Genomic DNA, 23,811 nt, shown 5'->3' with positions numbered 1-23,811 from the left:
AACCTCTGGGGTGGGATTGGCAATATTCGGGGGTGGAGATTTCTACTCTGCATTAGGTTCTACATTTCTAAACACACATTTGGGTGGGAATAGCCAATCTTCATGTTACCACCTAATACTAGCTGGCAATACTCAAGGGTGGAGCTTCCTACTCTACCTTGAGTTCTATATGTCTAATGGAAAATCTTCATGTGACCACCTAACACTTAATTATGCCAACACAATGATATACCCTTGAGGATGAAACTGACAATATTCCGGTGTAAACTGGTCTTCTGTTTGGACAGATTGGAGACCCCTGGTCTAACAGACAGCGCTGGCCACATCTACCTCTACAGGAAATTCTATTACTGTACATTTACCTTAAAGGTGTAACCTCTGGGGTGGGACTGGCAATATTTGGGGGCTGGAGGTTTCTACTATACATTAAGTTCTATATTTCTAAAGACACGTTAGGGAGGGAATGGCCAATCTTCATGTTACCGCCTAACACTTAATTATGCATACACAATGATATACCCTTGAGTATGAAACTGACAATATTCTGGGGCAGGGGTGGACTGACCATTCGAGCACTCGGATACTGCCCGAGGGCCCGGGATCAGAAGGGGGCCCCATGAAATGCCCCTGGTACCTTTTTATAGGCTTTTTTTGGGTATGCTTTGAGTGAGGGTAAGGACACAGGGGCCCCATGATCCCCCATTGCCCGGGGGCCCCATGAGTTGTCAGTCCGCCCCTGTTCTGGTGTAAACTGGTCTTCTTTTTTGGACAGATTGGTGAACCCTGGTCTAACCGACAGTACTATTCATCCTACCAATAACAATGATGGAGCTTTGTTTACCCCTACTGATGCGGGGCGTTTTTAACTCCCACTGACCACAGTCCAGCCCCCCCTAAAGCCTGAATGACATTAAACTTGCCTTATTTTTTAAAAGATTGGAGACCCCTGGTCTAACAGACAGCGCTGGCCAGATCTACCTCCACAGGAAATTCTATTACTGTACATGTACCTTAATGGTGTAACCTCTGGGGTGGGACTGGCAATATTTGGGGGTGGAGCTTCTCACTGTCCATTACATTCTATATCTCTAAAGTCAGGTTTGGGAGGGAATGGCCAATCTTCATGTTACCACCTAACACTTAATTATGCATACACAATGATATACCGTTGAGGATGACATTCTATATCTCTAAAGTCAGGTTTGGGAGGGAACGGACTCCTTCTAAGGTTATCATTTAACACTTAATTAACACCCTTCTCGCCGTCAGGAAAATAAATCACTGTAAAAAAATCAAACAACCTTAGTGGGCCAGTCCATGAAGAAGGGAGCACTAGGCACAGAATTCAGCCTATTCCCATTGGCAGGAAAGAGGCATCCAACGCACAACACCAAACCGCTTCCAGCAGTTGCGGAAGGGGCAGCAGGCATCCTATTTCCTTAAGGCTTGGGCCCTTAAACCGTCCAGACAACAAAGCTGACTGCTGATTGGTTGGTATCAGCACTTTGCTTTATTGAATAAGCCCGACGGAGAAGTGTTCTGTTCCTGTTAACGGCAGTGCAATTAACACGCCCAATTATGCGATGCGAAGAATATTTTATAGAAAGTGCACAGAGCCAGACACTGCCTCCAAAGTACATTTCACCATTCATTAACTCTAATTGATCTGTTAGGATGAAATAAATGGGGGCATGTCACAAAACAAGCCGTGTATAAAACTACCCTTGTAAATGCGGCTGTAAACCTTCGTCGGGATCACAAAAACGCCAACTCTGCCTCTCGTTATGAAAAAAAGTAGAGCGCATGTAACCCGGGATTATGTAGGAGTGAACAACACCCCAACCTGAGTTCTCCAGACCACAATTCTGTCACTCAACCGAATCTGCCAGGACCAATAAAGCCTCGCACTTACAGCAATTGTTTCATCGTAGATGGCAAACGCCCATCTACTTTCCTCTCTAGAAGGAGGGCACCATCTTTATTCAGGCATCATTCGGGGTCACCATCTACCTGGACTGTGATGCCGGCTCAGAGATGACACAATCATGTAAATCCTGGTGCCTCTGTAGATCTTAGCTGTGTTCATAAATGTCTGACACCAGGGCCATGCCAAAGGGTGGGCAGGAGGGGCGGCTGCCCTGGGCACTGTGTCTAATTCGACCCAAAGGTGTTCTATGGGGTTGAGGTCAGGACTCTGTGCAGGCCAGTCAAGTTCTTCCACCCCAAACTGGCTCCTCCATGTCTTTATGGACCTTGCTTTGTGCACTGCTGTGCAGTCATGTTGGAACAGGAAGGGGCCATTCTCAAACTGTGTCACCCCATGACCCCAGTGACTCCAGTACATCCTGTGTCACCCCCAGGGGCGGATTGACAACTTATGGGGCCCCCGGGCAATAGGGGATCATGGGGCCCCTGTGTCCTTGCCCAAACTCAAATAAGACTATGAAAAAGGTACCAGGGGCATCTCATGGGGCCCCCTACTGACCCCAGGCCCTCGGGCAGTGCCCGAGTTTCCAAATGGTCAGTCCGCCCCTCGGTGTGGGTGTGTGTGTGGGGGGGGACTACGAGGAGATTGGGGGGAGGGGATTTGTGTTGGGAAGGGGAATTTGAAGGGGGTAAGAATTGTTGTAGGAGGGGAAATTTGGGGAGGTGTGTTAGGAGTGGTGATTTGGGGGGGGGGAAGAGGATTTGCACTAGGAGGGAGGATTTGGGGGGGTTGGTGCTAGAAAACTGAAGTCTATTGAACCAAAAAAAACACAATCTGCTGCTGGAAAAAAAAGTCCCTGACCCTTTCCAAAAAACGCAGCAGCTGAAAATGCTTAGATGTGAACATACCCATATGGAAGAAAAATATATTTGAAATATATTTGAAAATTATTCTTCCCAGATATATTGCCATATATTTGAAATGCTACAATTTTGTCCATATTCAATATATTTCAAAATATAATTCAATAAATAATTAAATAAATAAATCTATATATATACTGCATGTTGAAAAGCATTTTTATTACAAAATATTTTTAAAAAATATTTCAAATATCTTGTATGTCTTTAAACATACAAATCTACATTTTTGGAATGCATTTACAAATATACTTAAAATATATATTAAAATGACTTTTTTATATGTTAAAAAAAATCTGAAGAATCTATTTAAAAAATATATATTTTTAAAAATATATATATTTTTAAATATATTCTTCAGATTTTTTGATGGGGCACTATTCCTCCCACTGACACCAATGATGGGGCACTATTCCTCCCACTGACACCAATGATGGGGCACTATTCCTCCCACTGTCACCAATGATGGGGCACTATTCCTCCCACTGACACCAATGATGGGGCACTTTTCCTCCCACTGACACCAATGATGGGGCACTATTCCTCCCACTGATACCAATGATGGGGCAACATTCTTCCCACTGATACCAATGATGGGGCACTATTCCTCCCACTGACACCAATGATGGGGCACTATTCCTCCCACTGACACCAATGATGGGGCTCTATTCATCCCACTGATACCAATGATGGGGCACTATTCCTCCCACTGTCACCAATGATGGGACACTATTCCTCCCACTGTCACCAATGATGGGGCACTATTCCTCCCACTGACACTAATAATGGGGCTCTATTCCTCCCACTCATACCAACGATGGGGTATTATTCCTCCCACTGACACCAATGATGGGGCACTACTCCTCCCACTGACACCAATGATGGGGCACTATTCCTCCCACTGTCACTAATGATGGGATCCTATTCCTCCCACTGTCACCAATGATGGGGCACTATTCCTTCCACTGACACCAATGATGGGGCACTATTCCTCCCACTGACACCAATGATGGGGCACTATTCCTCCCACTGACACCAATGATGGGGCACTATTCCTCCCACTGACACCAATAATGGGGCTCTATTCATCCCACTGATACCAATGATGGGGCACTATTCCTCCCACTGTCACCAATGATGGGGCACTATTCCTCCCACTGACACCAATGATGGGGCACTATTCCTCTCACTGTCTCCAACGATGGGATACAATTCCTCCCACTGACACCAATGATGGGGCACCTTTCCTCCCCCTAACACCAAAGATGGGGCACTATTCCTCCCACTGACACTAATAATGGGGCTCTATTCCTCCCACTCATACCAACGATGGGGTATTATTCCTCCCACTGACACCAATGATGGGGCACTACTCCTCCCACTGACACCAATGATGGGGCACTATTCCTCCCACTGTCACCAATGATGGGATCCTATTCCTCCCACTGTCACCAATGATGGGGCACTATTCCTTCCACTGACACCAATGATGGGGCACTATTCCTTCCACTGACACCAGTGATGGGGCACTATTCCTCCCACTGACACCAATGATGAGGCACTATTCCTCCCACTGACACCAACGATGGGACACTATTCCTCCCACTGACACCAATGATGGGGCACTATTCCTCCCCCTAATACCAAAGATGGGACATTGGGCACAGTCTGGCCCCCCTAAAGACTGAACGACAGCAAACTGGCCCTTTGTTAAGAAAGTTTGGAGACCCCTGGCCTAGAGAACATTCATTTTTGCAAATTCGCTGGACAAACGGCTATGCAAATTTTAAATTTTTTTTTAATAAACAGCCCCCCCCATATTAATGTCTGGATAAATCTGATTATACATTAGTATGGAGAGGAGAGTGAATGAGGAGCAGTATATCGGGAACGCAATGTCTGTGCAGACCCATTAGAGGCCCATTAAATAAGATGTTGAAATTGAAAAGCCCGATCTCAGCCAGGTTTGAATGGCAGCCCCGCAGCTGTTGTTCCTCGCGATGGCTGCGTCGTCTCATCGTTATTGGCGTGTGCCTGTCCAGAAGAACTATCTTTAACTAAATCTGCTGAGTTTTGAAAACTAATGCTCAGAAGGAACAATAAAACGGGATAATGTCCTTTCCACAGAGAATGCTGAGCTGACTGAGAATTAACCCCTCCGCTCCAAGAAGAAGAGAAAGCGGCCACCATGAATGGGTATAGAAGGCCCCCTCCCCCCCCCCCTTCCCGATTCAAGGGCCCAGCATCAGACTTGGGAAAGGTTCAAGCAGGGCTGGGACAAGGGGTGGGCAGGAGGGGCAGCTGCCCCGGTCACTGTAGTATCATGTGAGGTGAGGTGGTGGGGCACCATAAGGAGATTGGGGGGTAGGGGATTTGTGTTGGGAGGGGGAATTCGGGGATGCAGCAAAGTTCTAGGAGGGGAAATTTGTGGAGGTGTGCTGGGAGTGGTGATATGGGGGGATTTGTGTTGGGAGGGGGGTGGAGGATTTATGCTAGGAGGGAGAATTTGGGGGGGCTTGGGCTAGAAAAGGTGATATGGTGGTGGTGGTGGGGTGGGGGATTGTACTAGAAGGGACGATTGGGGTTTATTTGTGCTAAGATGGGGGATTGGGGGGGAGGGGAATTTGTGCTGGGGATGTGTGCTAGGAGTGATAATTTGGGGGGATTGGTGATGGGAGGGGGAAGAGGATTTGAGCTAGGAGGGAGAATTTGGGGGTTTGTGCTAGAAAATGTGATATGGTGGGTGTGGGGATGGGGGTGGGGATTGTGCTAGGGGGGGATTTTTTTTTTTTGGGGGGGGGGATTTGTACTAGAAGAGACAATTGGGGGGTATTTGTGCTAGGAAGGGAAATTTGAGGGGGGGGGGTTCATTTGAGCTAGGATGGGGGGTTGGGGGGAGGGGAATTTGTGCTGGGTAGGTGTTCTAGGAGTGGTGATTTGAAGAGATTTGTGATGGGAGGGGGAGGAGGATTTGTGGTAGGAGGGTGGATTTGGGGGGTTTGTTCTAGAAAAGGTGATATAGTAGGGGAAGGGAATTGTGCTTAGTAGTGGAATTTGTTTTTGGGGGGAGAGGGATTTGTACTAGAAGGGACGATTGGGGTGTATCTGTGCTAGGAAGGGAAATTTGAGGGGGGTTGATTTGTGCTAGGATGGGGGGGGGGGCATTGGGGGAGGGGAATATGTGCTGGGGAGGTGACCTAGGAATGGTGATTTTGGGGGCTTTGTGTTGGGAGGGGGGAAGAGGATTTGTACTAGGAGGGAGACTTTGCTAGAAAAAGGTGATATAGTGAGGGAAAACAGATTTGTGCTAGGAGGAAGGAATATTGGCCATTGTTGGAGTCAATGAAAGGAATAGTGCCCCATCGCTGGTGTCAGTGGATGGAGTAGTATCCCATCATTGATGTCAGTGGGAGAAATAGTGCCCCATCATTGGTGTCAGAGGGAGGAATAGTGCCCCATCATTGGTATCAGTGGGAGGAATAGTGCCCCATCATTGGTGTCAGAGGGAGGAATAGTGCCCCATCATTGGTGTCAGAGGGAGGAATAGTGCCCCATCATTGGTGTCAGTGGGAGGAATAGTGCCCCATCGTTGGTGTCAGTGGGAGGAATAGTGTCCCATCATTGATGTCAGTGGGAGGAATAGTGTCCCATCATTGATGTCAGTGGGAGGAACAGTGCCCCATCATTGATGTCAGTGGGAGGAACAGTGCCCCATCATTGGTGTCAGTGGGAGGAATAGTGCCCCATCATTGGTGTCAGTGGGAGGAATAGTGTCCCATCATTGATGTCAGTGGGAGGAACAGTGCCCCATCATTGGTGTCAGTGGGAGGAATAGTGCCCCCCCATTGGTGTCAGTGGGAGGAATAGTGCCCCATCATTGGTGTCAAAGGGAGGAATAGTGTCCCATCATTGGTGTCAGTGGGAGGAATAGTGCCCCATCATTGGTGTTAGTGGGGGTAATAGTGCCCCATCATTGGTGTCAGTGGGAGGAATAGTGTCCCATCATTGATGTCAGTGGGAGGAATAGTGCCCCATCGTTGGTGTCAGTGGGAGGAATAGTGCCCCATCATTGGTGTCAGTGGGAGGAATAGTGCCCCATCATTGGTGTCAGTGGGAGGAATAGTGCCCCATCATTGGTGTCAGTGGGAGGAATAGTGCCCCATCATTGGTGTCAGTGGGAGGAATAGTGCCCCATCGTTGGTGTCAGTGGAAGGAATAGTGCCCCATCATTGATATCAGTGGGAGGAATAGTGCCCATCATTGGTGTCAGTGGGAGGAATAGTGCCCCATCATTGATGTCAGTGGGAGGAATAGTGTCCCATCATTGATGTCAGTGGGAGGAATAGTGTCCCATCATTGATGTCAGTGGGAGGAATAGTGCCCCATCATTGGTGTCAGTGGGAGGAATAGTGCCCCATTGTTGGTATCAGTTGGAGGAATAGTGCCCCATCATTGGTGTCAGTGGGAGGAATAGTGCCCCATCATTGGTGTCAGTGGAGGAATAGTGCCCCATCATTGGTGTCAGTGGGAGATCCTCCCACCTCTGTATGAATGCACTGCCTAATGACAATGCCATCATTTTGTTTCTTTTCTATCGCCAACCTAGCGTCGCTTACCCTGAGCACTCTGCTTCCTGTAAACTCAGCGATGCCCCCCCCCCTTTCCCATCTATCCCTCCCTCCCACATTGCAAGCCTTATTTCAACTTTCATCTGATGTGCAGCAATTTGGAATAAAAACACATTTCTGGTTACAGTATCAGATGAACCGCAAGGCAATACACGAAGAAAATGTTTATTTATTTATTTTTTTTGCACGGTGGAGTCCTTTAAGCCAAATACTTCTTCTACGCAAGCCCCCAGGATATGCTAACAAGCCGGGTCTTATCGATCTCAGCGCTGGAACGAAGCGAATCAATCCGAACGACCTCATCTGATTAACTCGCCTCCGGCCAGAAGTGGATTCTCTGACGCCCCAAAGGACGATCTGGTCACCACTGATGTACATCATCAAACTTGCGAGGAATACCTCCTGTCATCCCAATCAGAGTCTGGCCCCGCCTCTCAGGTGACATTGCCAACAACTGTCCAATCAGAGCAGGCCCGGAATGAGCAATGCACCAAAAGTCAAACTGCTAACAGTTGCAAAGTGTGAATTGTGCGATTAAAGTCGAATTCACCCAAGGGACAGCCGGTCGCTGTAGCTTAGATTATGCAGCCTCCAATTCTCGGGGGGGTAGGGGGAGGTTGCAGGTTGCTGAGTCAGCAATCCGGCTTCTGGCGCTGCAACGCAGACAGGAAGGCAGCTGTATTGCTGCAACCGTCATCGCTAACCGCCCATCCATCCCAGTGCCGACAGTGCAACAAAAACCCTCCATGGTCTTTGCGTCAAGATAGGACGACCGAGCGACACCAACATCACCCTCTCTATTATCCAGCCTGTCTAGAAGAATCATAATCTTAGATTGTAAGCTCCCAGGATCAGGGCCCTCCTATCCCTCTTGTATTGAACTGTATTGTCTCCCGTTATATTGTAAAGTGCTGAGCAAACTGTTGGCGCCATAAATCCTGTATAATATTAATATATAAATCCTGTATAATAATAATATATAAATCCTGTATAATATTAATATTATAAATCCTATATAATAATAATAATATATAAATCCTGTATAATAATAATAATAATAATAAAAAATCCTGTATAATAATAATAATAATAATAATATATAAATCCTGTATAATAATAATAATATAAATCCTGTATAATAATAATAAAATATAAATCCTGTATAATAATAATAATAATAATAATAATAATAAAATATAAATCCTGTATAATAATAATAATATATAAATGCTGTATAATAATAATAATAATAATAATAAATCCTGTATAATAATAATAATATATAAATCATGTATAATAATAATAATAAATCCTGTATAATAATAAATAAATCCTGTATAATAATAATAATAATAATAATATATAAATCCTGTATATTAATAATAATATAAATCCTGTATAATAATAATAAAATATAAATCCTGTATAATAATAATAATAAAATATAAATCCTGTATAATAATAATAATATATAAATCCTGTATAATAATAATAATCAATCCCGAAGAGTTACACGGCATGCGTTCTTTAAAAAAATAATATTTATATAAATAAACGAAAGATATAAAAAACAACATAAACAGCAAATGCAGAATTTAAAAATTAGCAGCATTTAAAAAAAAAAAAAAGTCAAGTCAAATAACAGGGATATTTTGGTAATTAAATAAATTGCATTTACCAGACATATACTAAGTATCATTTTAGGGTAAAATTCTGATTCACGGTTCTTCAAATGTCCAGCTAATGACACCGGGATTGACAGGGAGAGATCTCCGTAGGGGCCAAAGACATAGCTTCCAACTGTCCCTCATTCCAAGGGACCGTGCCTCATTTTAAACAAAATCTGTCCCTATCGCCTCTTCGTTTGCCCCTCTTTTGGAACTAGTTTCTAAACAAAGGGCCAAATTACTGTCCTTCAGAGATTAGGGGAGCAGGACTGGGATCAGTGCGGGTAAGAACATTACATAGCACCTATGGTCAGTAGGAAAAGAATAGTGCCCCATCATTGGTATTCATTCAGGGAATAGTGCCCCATCATTGGTGTCAGTAGGAGGAATAGCGCCCCATCATTGGTGTCAGTAGGAGGAATAGCGCCCCATCATTGGTGTCAGTGGGAGGAATAGTGCCCCTTCATTGGTGTCAGTGGGAGCAATAGTGCCCCATCATTGGTGTCAGTGGGAGGAATAGCGCCCCATCATTGGTGTCAGTAGGAGGAATAGCGCCCCATCATTGGTGTCAGTAGGAGGAATAGCGCCCCATCATTGGTGTCAGTGGGAGGAATAGTGCCCCATCATTGGTGTCAGTGGGAGGAATAGTGCCCCATCATTGGTGTCAGTGGGAGGAACAGTGCCCCATCATTGGTGTCAGTGGAAGGAATAGTGCCCCATCATTGGTGTCAGTGGGAGGAATAGTGCCCCATCATTGGTGTCAGTGGGAGGAATAGTGCCCCATCATTGGTGTCAGTGGGAGGAATAGTGCTCCATCATTGGTGTCAGTGGGAGGAATAGTGCCCCATCATTGGTGTCAGTGGGAGGAATAGTGCCCCATCATTGGTATCAGTGGGAGGAATAGTGCACCCCAAGGGCCAGATAATGTCAAGCACCACATCTGGCTCCCAGGCCAGAGTTTGGAAACCACTGATCGAGAGGAAGAGACCTGATCAAAAAAGTGTAATTTAAGTACCAAAACTTCTACAATGTCAAGTCAGTCTCCAAATTTTTACATTTGTTGTTTTGAACAGCCAGTATGAAGGAGATTTAGTGGTAAAAAAAGAACCTGTGGGATTACCCAATCATTTTCTGCGTGTGCATTCTTCATGGTCTGCACAATTGGGGGTGTGATGGGGGGGGGTGTACTCTGCTTACATACAAAGGTGTCCCTCTTTCCCATCTCAGAAAGTTGGGAGATATAATCAAAGGTGAATCACTGATCAAATCAATGACTGCATGCTATTGGAGTGGCGGCTAAGGTTCCGGGGGTAGTTTTTCCTCTGATATCTGGCAAATATACACTCACCAGCCTCTTTATTAGGTCCACCTGTTCAATTGCTTGGCAACACAAATTGCTAATCAACCAATTAAATGGCAGCAACTCAATGCATTTAGGCATGTAGACATGGTGAAGACGACTTGCTGAAGTTCAAACTGAGCATCAGAATGGGAAAGAAAGGGGATTTAAGTGACTCTGAATGTGGCATGGTTGTTGGTGCCAGACGGACTGGTCTCAGTATTTCAAAAACTGCTGATCTACTGGGATTTTCACACACAACCATCTCTAGGGCTTACAGAGAATGGTCTGAAAAAGAGAAAATATCCAGTGAGCGGCAGCTGTGTGGAGGAAAATGTCTTGTTGATGTCAGAGGTCAGAGGAGAATGGGCAGACTGGCTGCTGTGACATTCAGATGGTAGGGTCAAAATTTGGCATAAACAACATGAAAGCATGGATCCATCCTGATTTGTATCAACGGTTCAGGCTGGTGGTGGTGGTGTCATGGTGTGGTGGATCCATCCTGCCTTGTATCAACGGTTCAGGCTGGTGGTGTCATGGTGTGGTGGATCCATCCTGCCTTGTATCAACGGTTCAGGCTGGTGGTGTCATGGTGTGGTGGATCCATCCTGCCTTGTATCTTCGGTTCAGGCTGGTGGTGTCATGGTGTGGTGGATCCATCCTGCCTTGTATTAACGGTTCAGGCTGGTGGTGGCGATGTCATGGCGTGGTGGATCCATCCTGCCTTGTATCAACGGTTCAGGCTGGTGGTGGTGGTGTCATGATGTGGTAGATCCATCCTACCTTGTGTCAATGGTTCAGGCTGGTGGTGGTGGTGTCATGGTGTGGTGGATCCATCCTGCCTTGTATCAACGGTTCAGGCTGGTGGTGGTGGTGTCATGATGTGGTAGATCCATCCTACCTTGTGTCAATGGTTCAGGCTGGTGGTGGTGGTGTCATGGTGTGGTGGATCCATCCTGCCTTGTATCAACAGTTCAGGCTGTTGGTGGTGGTGTAATGGTGTGGGGGAGATTTTCTTGGCACTAGCAAGGTGTACCTAATAAAATGGCTCGTGAGTGTATAACCGGCGTGGTAATCTTTTCCATTTAATAGCGTGCAGCAACAGCCCTGAAGAAGGGAGAGTCATTGGCTTGATGTACTTGTCGTTATTCTCAATAAGTGCCTCTTAACCTACCATCAAACTTGCCTTCTTTTGGACATCGGGCAATCCTTCTTTCCTATTATTCCAAGTCTACATTTAGAATGTGGGAGGAAACCCAAACAAGTACAGTGACGACATGCAAACTCCATGCAGATGGTTTCCTGGTTGGGATTTTAACTGAAGGAGCTAGCGCTACAAGGCAGAAGTGCTAACCACTAAGTGGCTTCATTTTCCAGGTGTACATAAAAATAGCCAACAAGTAATTAGTATATTTAATGTTTACATAAATGTTGTTCATTACTTCATCTTGGTTGGAAAATTGGTAGATGTGCGAGTCGACTAGACCAGAGGTCACCAAACTTTCTAAGTGAAGGGCCAGTTTGCTGTCCTTCATACTTTCGGAGGGCCAGTTTTGGCCAGTGGGGATAAAAAATATCCTGAGCTCAGTGGGAATAAACAACACCTCAGACTTTGTGGTCAGTGGGAGTATAGAAATTATATATCACCTTTGGTCAGTAGAAGGAATAGTGCGCCATCACTGATATCATGCTGGAGGAATAGTGCCCCATCATTGGTGTCAATGGGAAGAATAGGTAAAGGCGAGAAAAGAGTTGCATTTGGCCTACAGACTGCAGTTTGGAGACCTCTGAACTAGACCATCTTAGTTGAACAGTATTATTATTTTTCCCTGTCTCTTTTTGGGGCGATTTAGTGCCCTGATAGCCATCACCTGGATAAAAGTGAAAAGAAATCTGTTCCCAATTGTGAGATTCCCCCTCGTTTCCTTACACAGTCAGAAAATTAGGGAACATCTCGCTAAAGAGGACAGTAATATGAACATGGATCCTGGCACTGGTCAAGAGTTAGTTTGGCTTCTCTCCATGAGAAGAAGTCCAAACCGAAGAGTACAATGGCTAAGAGACTCTATAATACAAAGGAACCTTGAAGGCACCTTGGATGGATGCAGAAGAGTATAGGAAAAAAACTAAACAAAAAGGAACCACACCACAGCTTTAGGGATCCAAAAATATTTACATCACCACTGAACTGCAAAGGTTAAAAGTCAACTTGTTTTGGAGTACTACAACACCCCCCCCCCCTTCCCTTCATCAGGGCTTCACGTTATGGTTTAAAAAGAATACTGGACTCAAATGGGATAAAAGGAGGGTGATTTAACTCAGGAGATGGCTGCTTTCATCTGGTTTTGTAAGAGACTCCCCAGCAATATTAACAAGGAAATCTCGAACCCTTTCATATTCCAAAAATTAAAAAGAAAAGCTTTGGTTGAAACCGCCTTTACTTTCTAGTGCTCTTGCTATAATGAACTCATCCTGATAGGTCACTGAACTTTGTACATGCTTGGCATTGGTACTGCAGTAAGACGTCATATACTGTATACATGCATACAGAGAAAGATGTAAAGTATTACCTTTCAGCATCCTGCTCTACTGTCTGTGGCTTGACCTCAAAGTTGTTGAAACTGCTCATGTCAACATATCCATCATTCTCATTGGCAGAAGACAAAGCCCTGCTGGGATCCTCAAAGAATTCTGTAAAGGTCCCTGCTCTCGCTGGCCTTCGAGGTGGAATCTGTATATTTTCATAATCTGAATTCATCGCCGGGATGTTTTCATAATCAGAGGTGTCAGTGTTGGGAAAAGAAATAGACCTGGGTTTCGTTAATGGCAAAGGCATAAATGGTGGCCTGGAACGATCCTCAAAGGACTCAACCCTAGCCACGCTCCTGCTAAAGGCCTTGGAGGTTCCTTTCCTCTTCATGTCCTTGTAGAAGAGGATTGCTGTGGGGGAATCAGGATGACAATGCATCCCAGAACGACTCTGCAGTTGAGGTGAATTCCCAAGACTCCTTCGTTCTACGTCTATAAATCTGGATGGTCCATGGTAGCTTGACTCTGAAGAAGACCTAGAAGAAGACACGTTGACATCAACGTGGACCTTATTTTCAGTCTTCTTCTTAAACTTTAAGGTAAGAAATTTTTTGAATGATGACTTTTTCTTTTTGAATGATTTGTCAGAAGACTCATTTTCAATCAAAAGGGATGGAGAGCTCTTGGTAATGGGTTTCTTTGTAATGCTGGCTAGTTCAAAGGGTGGTGGAATGTCCACCACAGAGGTAGGTGTGGACATTCCGCTGGAGGAATGATGATTTCTTTGTGAAAAGCTACCAGAAGAGCTAATGATATATGGAGAGAATGTGATGTCAGATTCAATATACATTGAAGCTGCATTTTCCCTGCCTTCAACAGAGTAAGACCGCGGGTAGAGAATAAACCGGCTCGGCTTCCTAGGTAGAGCCCTGAGAAAGTCAATAGGTTTTGACTCTTGCTTTTCACACTTAGTGTTGGTGAACAAGTCATTGCTTGGTGGCTGAGCAGCCATCTCTGCCGCTGTCTCTTCCGGGACAGTCTCTGGGACATTACCAGGTATTTTTCCTGAGTAGGATCTCGTCCTTGTGACAATGTTTTTCCTGTCTATGCAAAGTAAATGGTTTTCCCCTTCCTGGTTACATTCCTCCATTATACAATGAGGCCTAGTGACTTCCCCCTCTGGCTTGTTGTAAGAAATGTCCTCTGTTTGTAGCAGCTTCCTGTTTCTGGACTGGACACTGTCCTCCAGTACATAAGGGTTGCTGTCATCCTCCTCTGGCTCTAGAGTTACCCCAGCCGCTGGTGTGTTTTCCGCAGTGTCCCTTGGGAGCTCCTTGACCTCTGTTTCCTGATCTTCAGGTGACACCTCTGCTGTGTCAGCTCCATCCTCTCCAAGTCCTTCACCCTGTGCTACAAAAGCTGGGTCATCCTCACATGTGTTATTTCCTTCACTATCTGCAGCTGTGTCAGTGAACTCAGAAGATTGTGGTGGTGTTGTTTCCTTGTTGAAACATCCAGTCTCAGAAAGAGACTCGGTTTCAACTATCAGCTCTTTCTCAGACTCTGACAATGGCTCTAGAAGGGTGGTACAGGTTCCTGTATCCAAAGGTTGCTCAGTTGACCCATTCACATCATCACAACCCTCATTTTCAAAGGGAATGATCTGACAACTGTCATCAAAATTGTCATCTACTGTATCTTCACCTTGAGAGCCCTTAGCTATCCGAAGACTATCTTGTGTTGCTTCTTCTACGACCTCACTGATTTCACAGACTACATTGTCTTCTTGCTCTTGTGTCTCCTGAAAAGTAGAGTCTGTTAGAGTCTCTACCAACTCCTCATTAATGTCCATTGATGGTTCACCACTGTCACCCTCAACGGCTGGGTCAACAGAGTCAACAGCCGTGTCATCTGTGCTTTCTAGCACATGGTCCATCAGTTCCAAGGAGACTTCTTGTTGTGGCTCAGCTGTCTCATCACATGGGGTAGGGCTAGTTTCTGATCCTAGACATTCATTTATGGCATCGGTAGCTAACAATCCATGGTCAGATTCCAGTGAAGATACATGAACGTCTTCACAGTTTTGGAATGGGCTATTGGGGCAAGGAGATTCTTCCAAAGAGATCTCACAGTTTTCCATGCCTTCAATTTCATCTTCAGCTGTAGGACTATCCTCGCCATCCTCTGTCAAAATGACATCTCCACAACTTGTGTCTTTAAGATCTGTGTCCCCTTCCTCTGGATCAATGTTACATTCATTGCTGTCAGTGGGTAAGAAATCATCCATGTCCCCCAGGTCATTTTTGAATTGCATTGAGCCAGAATTAGGCACTAAGCTATCAGCCTCAGCAGTTGATGAAGATCTTAAGCTGAGAGCATCAGTGTTGTCACTGTCATCAACTTCTGTAGAGTCCCCAGATTCAACATCCCTGGATGGCATACTGTCTGGATGTCCACTGTCTTCCTCCCCCGCTTGAGAAGGACTGCAGCTTGTGTCGTCAGTGATATCCCCTTCCCCAAAGGTAGTATTCCACACATCTGCTGGTTCCTCAGAACATAAGCTTTTTTCACACTCCAAATCAGTATTTTCTTCATCAGTAAGCTGAGATTCAGCAAAGTAATCATCATACGTTATGTCTAACTTCTCAGAATCTCCACACCCTGACCTGTAATGGTCAGCATCATAAATTTCTACTGGGCATTCTACTTCACCATTGGCACACTTGTTCAGGGAATTATTCTCGTCCTCTATACACCTTCGTTCTGTAGAAGGAGATAACACTGGTTTTGGGGCAATGGGAGGTTTGGGGCCCCTGGACATCGATTTTCCCTGGTGAACCAGTTTCGATCTTGAGAGCAGAGGTGATGAGTACTTTGAAAGAGGCACTGGACTGAAAGGATCGAGACCTTGTGGCTTTGGTGCAAGAGCAGGCTTGGTGACTTCTGAAACAGAAAAAAAAAACCAATTAACAATTGTGTCTGAGACTTATATGAAGTATATGATAGCTATGCTGAAAGTATATCTAAAGCAAACCCAAGAACAAAAATGTAATATATTGCAGCTTGTCAGTCACATAGTTACGCAACTGGTCAGGCTGAACAAACCTGTCTAGTTCAGCCAATAGAAAAAATAAATAGATAGAGAACCACCATATACACATGCCTATAGCCACAGTTCATCCTGAGGAAGGCAACCCCCCCATGAAGTAAGGTCCAATGGTCCAGTCCTTAGATGTGCCTCCTCCTACAAGCCCACATACCTACACGCTTTCCATTAAAGATGGACTTGGACTACACTCTCACATGGACCTTCTACTAACAATACCACCCATGGTCCACCCCCTACAGGATAGATGATCCAGCGCTCCCTATTTATATCTATCCTTATAAAATGAAGCATAGTAAACACAGGATCGGTACCGATCACTTACTGTATTTATTTAGAAAAGGAAGGGGTCAGTAAATTATATATTTACTCCATCCTGAAAGTCCCCCTGTGTGCTTGCAGCTGCTGGCAGGGGAGGAGAGGGAATCCAGCAGCACTGGTGATGGGGGCACACGGGGGGGGGGGGGGGGGGGGAAGGCAGGCAGCAGGGGAATCCAATAGGACAGGAGGGGTGATCACTGTGGCAGGTGGTGCAAATTGCTGGAACCAATATATCCTGGCTCTTCCTGCAGCAGTTCCACATGTTAGGGGGGCAACTTGCAGGGGCCCACCGATAATGCCCTCTCAATGCGATGCCTGGGGCATGTGCCCCCCTAGCCCCCCCCCCCAGTTTCGCCCCTGAGCAGGATTCTCACCCTTGGCTGCGCTCATGATTGAGACTATAAACATCCCCTTACCCCTCCTTATCTCTGTTACATAGGAAGGAGGCACTCTGTAGTTCACAGGAGACATCTGGGAAGGCTGATAAGGTTGATTGAAATTTCAGATAATGCACAGGAAGTTACAAGGACACTGGATTTCTGGCTGGATCAATGAGTATGTTTCTGTATTTGTAGTAAATGTACTTAGCCTGAAAAAGATGCAGATGGGACACTATTCCTCCCACTGATACCAATGATGGGGCCCTATTCCCCCCACTGATACCAATGATGGGGCACTATTCCACTGATACCAATGATGGGGCACTATTCCTCCCACTGACACCAATGATGGGGCACTATTCCTCCCACTGATACCAATGATGGGGCACTATTCCCCCCACTGATACCAATGATGGGGCCCTATTCCCCCCACTGATACCAATGATGGGGCACTATTCCTCCCACTGATACCAATGATGGGCACTATTCCTCCCACTAATATCAATGATGGGGCACTATTCCTCCCACTAATATCAATGATGGGGCACTATTCCTCCCACTGACACCAATGATGGGGCACTATTCCTCCCACTGACACCAATGATGGGGCACTATTCCTCCCACTGATACCAATGATGGGGCACTATTCCTCCCACTGACACCAATGATGGGGCACTATTCCTCCCACTGACACCAATGATGGGGCACTATTCCTCCCACTGACACCAATGATGGGGCACTATTCCTCCCACTGATACCAATGATGGAGCACTATTCCTCCCACTGACACCAATGATGGGGCACTATTCCTCCCCCTGATACCAATGATGGGGCACTATTCCTCCCCCTGACACCAATGATGGGGCACTATTCCTCCCACTAATACCAATGATGGGGCACTATTCCTCCCACTGACACCAATGATGGGGCACTATTCCTCCCACTGATACCAATGATGGGGCGCTATTCCTCCCACTGATACCAATGATGGGGCACTATTCCTCCCACTGACACCAATGATGGGGCACTATTCCTCCCACTGATACCAATGATGGAGCACTATTCCTCCCACTGATACCAATGATGGGGCACTATTCCTCCCACTGACACCAATGATGGGGCACTATTCCTCCCACTGATACCAATGATGGGGCACTATTCCTCCCCCTGACACCAATGATGGGGCACTATTCCTCCCACTGATACCAATGATGGGGCACTATTCCTCCCACTGACACCAATGATGGGGCACTATTCCTCCCACTGATACCAATGATGGGGCACTATTCCTCCCACTGACACCAATGATGGGGCACTATTCCTCCCCCTGACACCAATGATGGGGCACTATTCCTCCCACTGACACCAATGATGGGGCACTATTCCTCCCACTTATACCAATGATGGGGCACTATTCCTCCCACTGACACCAATGATGGGCCACTATTCCTCCCACTGATACCAATGATGAGGCACTATTCCTCCCACTAAGACCAATAATGGGGCACTATTCCTCCCACTGATACCAATGATGGGGCACTATTCCTCCCACTGACACCAATGATGGGACACTATTCCTCCCACTGACACCAATGATGGGACACTATTCCTCCCACTGATACTAATGATGGGGCACTATTCCTCCCACTGATATCAACGGTGGAGATTATTTTACTCCCACTGACCACCGTCTGTGACATTTTCTACTCTCATTGGCCACAATCCAGGCCAGTCCTAAACTGGCCCTTTGCTTACAAAGTTTGGAGACTCCTGCTCCAAGAAATGGGTGCTCAAAGCGCAACACCAAACAGAACAGATCCATTGGCATAAAGAAGAAATTGGTAATTGATGGAAGACCACCCAAGCTACTCTAAGAGCATCTAACAGCTAACCATGGTACTGGGCATCAAAGTATTCCCGGGAAAGATTGTGTTTCACCCAATTCCATCAAACATGCCTCCTAAAATGTCACGTTAGGGCAGTGTTTCTCAACTCCAGTCCTCATGGACCCCCAACAGGTCATGTTTTCAGGATTTCCCTCAGATGAAACAGCTGTGGTAATTACTAAGGCAGTGAAACTGATCAAATCACCTCTGCAAAATAATGGAAATCCTGAAAACATGACCTGTTGGGGGTCCATGAGGACTGGAGTTGAGAAACACCGCGTTAGGGCCATGCTTTCTTCACCGGCTTTTTGTGTTCCGCAAAATCTTTTTTCGCAAAACATTTTAGACTGGAATATATCTCGGGGTCGTTCTCCAGGGAGAAGCTTCCTCCCGGTCCCCTCGGGACAGATGATCTTGCTTCCTAGTAAACATGATGGCGGTTCAGACTGATTGTCGGCAGGAAGTCGTGAAGGACAATAAATAATCAGCCGCTGAGGTCACTTCCTGTACAGAATAACATTCTGTGACATTCTTTGATGAAAGTCTGGGAATCGGTCAGAAGAATACTAGCAGGGGTGACTCCATGACACCATATGATTCATCGGTTACAATAATATTACATCTACATGATGTCATTGAAAAAAAATAAAAAGACAAATAACCTTTAAAGGGACATTTATATATACAGTTGCAAGAAAAAATATGTGAACCCCTTGGGATTACGTGGAGTTTTGCATGAATTGGGCATAAAATGTGCTCTGAACGTCATCTAAGTCACAAAAATAGAAGAACACAGTCTGCTGAACATAATACTACACAAACATTAGATGTTGCCATGGTTTAATTGCACATAACATGTAAACATTCACAGTGCAGGGAGGAAAAAGTATGTGAGGCCCTAGCTTAATGACTTCTCCCAGAGCTAATTGGAGCCAGGAGTGAGCCAACCTTGACTCCAATCAGTGTGATGATATTGGATGTGTTGCTGACAGCTGTCCTGCCCTTAAAAAACACTCACCTGTTTTAGGTTTACTGGTTTCAAGAAGCACTGTCTGATGTGAACCATGCCTCGCAGAAAAGAGCTCTCGGAAGACCTACGATCAAGAATTGTTGACTTGCATGAAGCTGGAAAGGGTTACAAAAGTATCTCCTTGAGCCTTGATGTTCATGTGTCCACGGTAAGACAGACTGTCTACAAATGGAGAAAGTTTAGCACTGTTGCTACTCTCCCTAGGCGTGGTCGTCCTGTAAAAATGACTGCAAGAGCACAGCGCAGAATGCTGCATGAGGTAAAGAAGAATCCCAGAGTGTCAGCTAAAGACCTACAGAAATCTCTGGCACATGCTAACATTTTTGTTGACACATCTACAATAAGGTAAACCTTAAACAAGAATGGAGTACATGGGAGGACACCACGGAGGAAGCCATTGCTGTCCAAAAAGAATATTGCAGCACGTTTGAAGTTTGCAAAAGAGCACCTGGATGTTCCACAGCACTACTGGCAAAATATACTGAGGACAGATGAAACCAAGATTGAGTTGTTTGGGAAGAACACACAACACTATGTGTGGAGAAAAAAAGGCACAGCACACCAACATCAAAACCTCATCCCCACTGTGAAACATGGCGGAGGGAGCATCATGGTTTGGGGCTGCTTTGTTGCCTCAGGGCCTGGACAGATTGTTGTCATTGATGGGAAAATGAATTCCAGAGTTTATCAAGACATTTTGCAGGAAAACGTATGACCATCTGTCCGGCAACTGAAGATCCGCAGATGCAACAGGACAATGACCCAAAGCATACAAGTAATTCAACAAAACAATAACTGCAACAGCACAGAATACACCTTCTGGAGTGGCCCAGTCAGAGTCCTGACCTCAACCCGATTGAAATTCTGTGGCATGACCTTAAGAGAGCGATTCACACCAGACATCCCAAGAATATTGCTACAATGAAACAGTTTTGTGAAGAGGAGTGGTCCAAAATGACTCCAGATCGTTGTGCAGGTCTGATCTGCAACTACAGGAAACGTTTGGTTGAGGTTATTGCTGCCAAAGGAGGGTCAACCAGTTATTAAGTCCAAAGGTTCACATACTTTTTCCTCCCTGCACTGTGAATGTTTATATGTTATGTGCAATTAAACCATGGCAACATCTAATGTTTGTGTAGTATTATGTTCAGCAGACTGCGTTCTTCTATTGTTGTGACTTAGCTGACGTTCAGAGCACATTTTATGCCCAATTCATGCAAAACTCCACGTAATCCCAAGGGGTTCACATACTTTTTCTTGCAACTGTAGTATCTATCTATTTATATATATACAGTATATAGCATTTGTTGTGCTATATAAATTTTTTTTTTATGTGACGATCTTTTTTTATACGCGTTCTTCCACCTTTTGGCTACTATAATAAATACAGAAATTTGTAGAAGGGTCTCTGTATTCGGCTCAGCCTCACCCAACCTCCCTGCTAAATATCGGCCCCCTAGGGAGGGCATTGTTTTTTTTTTTTTTTCATGAGTCTGCAATGGCAGCATTCCTATTCCTGTAAGCCCCCGGCATTTTCATGCATGCCACACTGTGTCACAACACCATGTGGTTCGGTGAAGCTCATGTTCGGGAATGAGTTAGGGACTTCTTTTTCGCATTCCTGGAAGTCCATTGAAATGAATAGGCTGCACTAATATATCTATATAGTTCTCCCGCGCTCAGAATGTCAATCTTTAAATACAGCCACTAACACCCTACCACATACCACAATGGATAATATTGAAATATAGTAATTTGGTGCATACACGTGAATCCGCGACACATTACATAATAAGTCAAAATTCCAGAATCATATATATATATATATAAAAAAAATTCCAACTTATAAAGGATTCACTGTGCATTCTATTTTATATTTATTTTGAGATTTCTATGCTCTTTCTGTGAAGTTTTCTGTTTATTTTGATTCAAACGGATGAAAATCAGATGAAAAAACTGATGTAAACTGATGAAAAACGGATGTAAATGGATGAAAAACGGATGTAAACTGATGAAAAAACGAATGAAAAATGGATGAACTGTCAACTGATGAAAAAACGGATGTAAACTGATGAAAAAATGGATGTAAACTGATGAAAAACAGATGTAAACTGATGAAAAACGGATGAAAACCAGATCAGTTTTTCATCAGATGTAAACTGATGAAAAACTGATGTAAACTGATGAAAAACAGATGTAAATGGATGAAAAACGGATGTAAACTGATGAAAAAACGGATGAAAAATGGATGAAAAACTGCTGTCAACTGATGAAAAAATGGATGTAAACTGATGAAAAAACAGATGTAAACTGATGAAAACAGATGTAAAACTATTCTATTCTATTCTATATTTATTTTGAGATTTATATGCTCTTTCTGTGAAGTTTTCTGTTTATTTTGATTCAAAGGATTAATTATTAGCGCAGCACCAAATTACTATATTTCAATAGGCTGCACTACACGCGGCGCGCGTGAACGCATGTAAACTGATGAAAAACATGAAAAAACTGATGTAAACTTATGAAAAACGGATGTAAACTGATGAAAAATGGATGTAAACAGATGAAAAACATGAAACAAATGGCGTAAACTTATGAAAAACAGATGTAAACTGATGAAAAAACGGATGTAAACTTATGAAAAATGGATGTAAACGGATGAAAAAACAGATGTAAACGGATGAAAAACATGAAACAAATGATGTAAACTGATGAAAAACAGATGTAAACTGATGAAAAACATGAAAAAACTGATGTAAACTTATGAAAAATGGATGTAAACGGATGAAAAAACAGATGTAAACAGATGAAAAATGGATGTAAACGGATGAAAAACAGATGAAAAAACTGATGTAAACTGATGTAAATGGATGAAAAACGGATGTAAAGTGATGAATAAACGGATGAAAAATAGATGAAAAAACTGCTGTCAACTGATGAAAAAACGGATGTAAAACTATTCTATTCTATTCTATTCTATATTTATTCTGAGATTTCTATGCTCTTTCTGTGAGGTTTTCTGTTTATTTTGATTCAAAGGATTAATTATTAGCGCAGCACCAAATAGCTATAAATGGATATGAAAAACGGATGTAAATGGATGAAAAACAGATGTAAACGGATGAAAAACGGATGGAAACGGATGGAAAAACATGAAAAAACTGATGTAAATGGATGAAAAATGGATGTAAAGTGATGAATAAACGAATGAAAAATGGATGAAAAAACTGCTGTCAACTGACGAAAAACCGGATGTAAAATGATGAAAAAACGGATGTAAACTGATGAAAAAACAGATGAAAAATGGATGAAAAAACTGCTGTCAACTGATGAAAAAACAGATGAAAAACAGATGTAAACGGATGAAAAATGAATGTAAATGGATGAAAAAACAGATGAAAAAACTGATGTAAACTGATGAAAAACAGATGTAAATGGATAAAAAATGGATGAAAAAACTGCTGTCAACTGATGAAAAAACGGATGTAAACTGATGAAAAAAACGGATGTAAACTGATGAAAAACAGATGAAAAAACTGATGTAAACTGATGTAAATGGATGAAAAACGGATGTAAAGTGATGAATAAACGGATGAAAAATAGATGAAAAAACTGCTGTCAACTGATGAAAAAACGGATGTAAAACTATTCTATTCTATTCTATATTTATGCTGAGATTTCTATGCTCTTTCTGTGAGGTTTTCTGTTTATTTTGATTCAAAGGATTAATTATTAGCGCAGCACCAAATAGCTATAAATGGATATGAAAAACGGATGTAAATGGATGAAAAACAGATGTAAACGGATGAAAAACGGATGGAAACGGATGGAAAAAATAAAAAAACTGATGTAAATGGATGAAAAATGGATGTAAAGTGATGAATAAACGAATGAAAAATGGATGAAAAAACTGCTGTCAACTGACGAAAAACCGGATGTAAAATGATGAAAAAACGGATGTAAACTGATGAAAAAACAGATGAAAAATGGATGAAAAAACTGCTGTCAACTGATGAAAAAACAGATGAAAAACAGATGTAAATGGTTGAAAAACAGATGAAAAAATTGATGTAAACTG

The 23,811-nt window shown here is 43.9% G+C and overlaps 1 protein-coding gene across 3 annotated transcripts in view; it reads right to left on the bottom strand.

The window, feature by feature from the left end:
• FGD5 (FYVE, RhoGEF and PH domain containing 5) overlaps nucleotides 1–23,811 on the bottom strand; it is a 242,226-nt gene that overhangs the window by 204,384 nt on the left and 14,031 nt on the right. For 2 of the 3 annotated variants that reach the window (XM_089663339.1, XM_089663341.1), the window contains exon 2: nucleotides 13,052–15,953. In XM_089663339.1, coding sequence (XP_089519465.1) covers nucleotides 13,052–15,953 — 2,902 coding nt within the window. The remainder of the gene's footprint in view (nucleotides 1–13,051; nucleotides 15,954–23,811) is intronic. The other variant, XM_089663340.1, reaches the window with a different exon arrangement.

The sequence above is a fragment of the Staurois parvus genome, unplaced genomic scaffold (genome assembly GCF_062004578.1).
Source record: "Staurois parvus isolate SC_StPar_1 unplaced genomic scaffold, SC_StPar_1.0 ptg001670l, whole genome shotgun sequence".
NCBI classification, from domain to species: domain Eukaryota; kingdom Metazoa; phylum Chordata; class Amphibia; order Anura; family Ranidae; genus Staurois; species Staurois parvus.
This window is presented reverse-complemented; position numbering and strand designations above follow the sequence as displayed.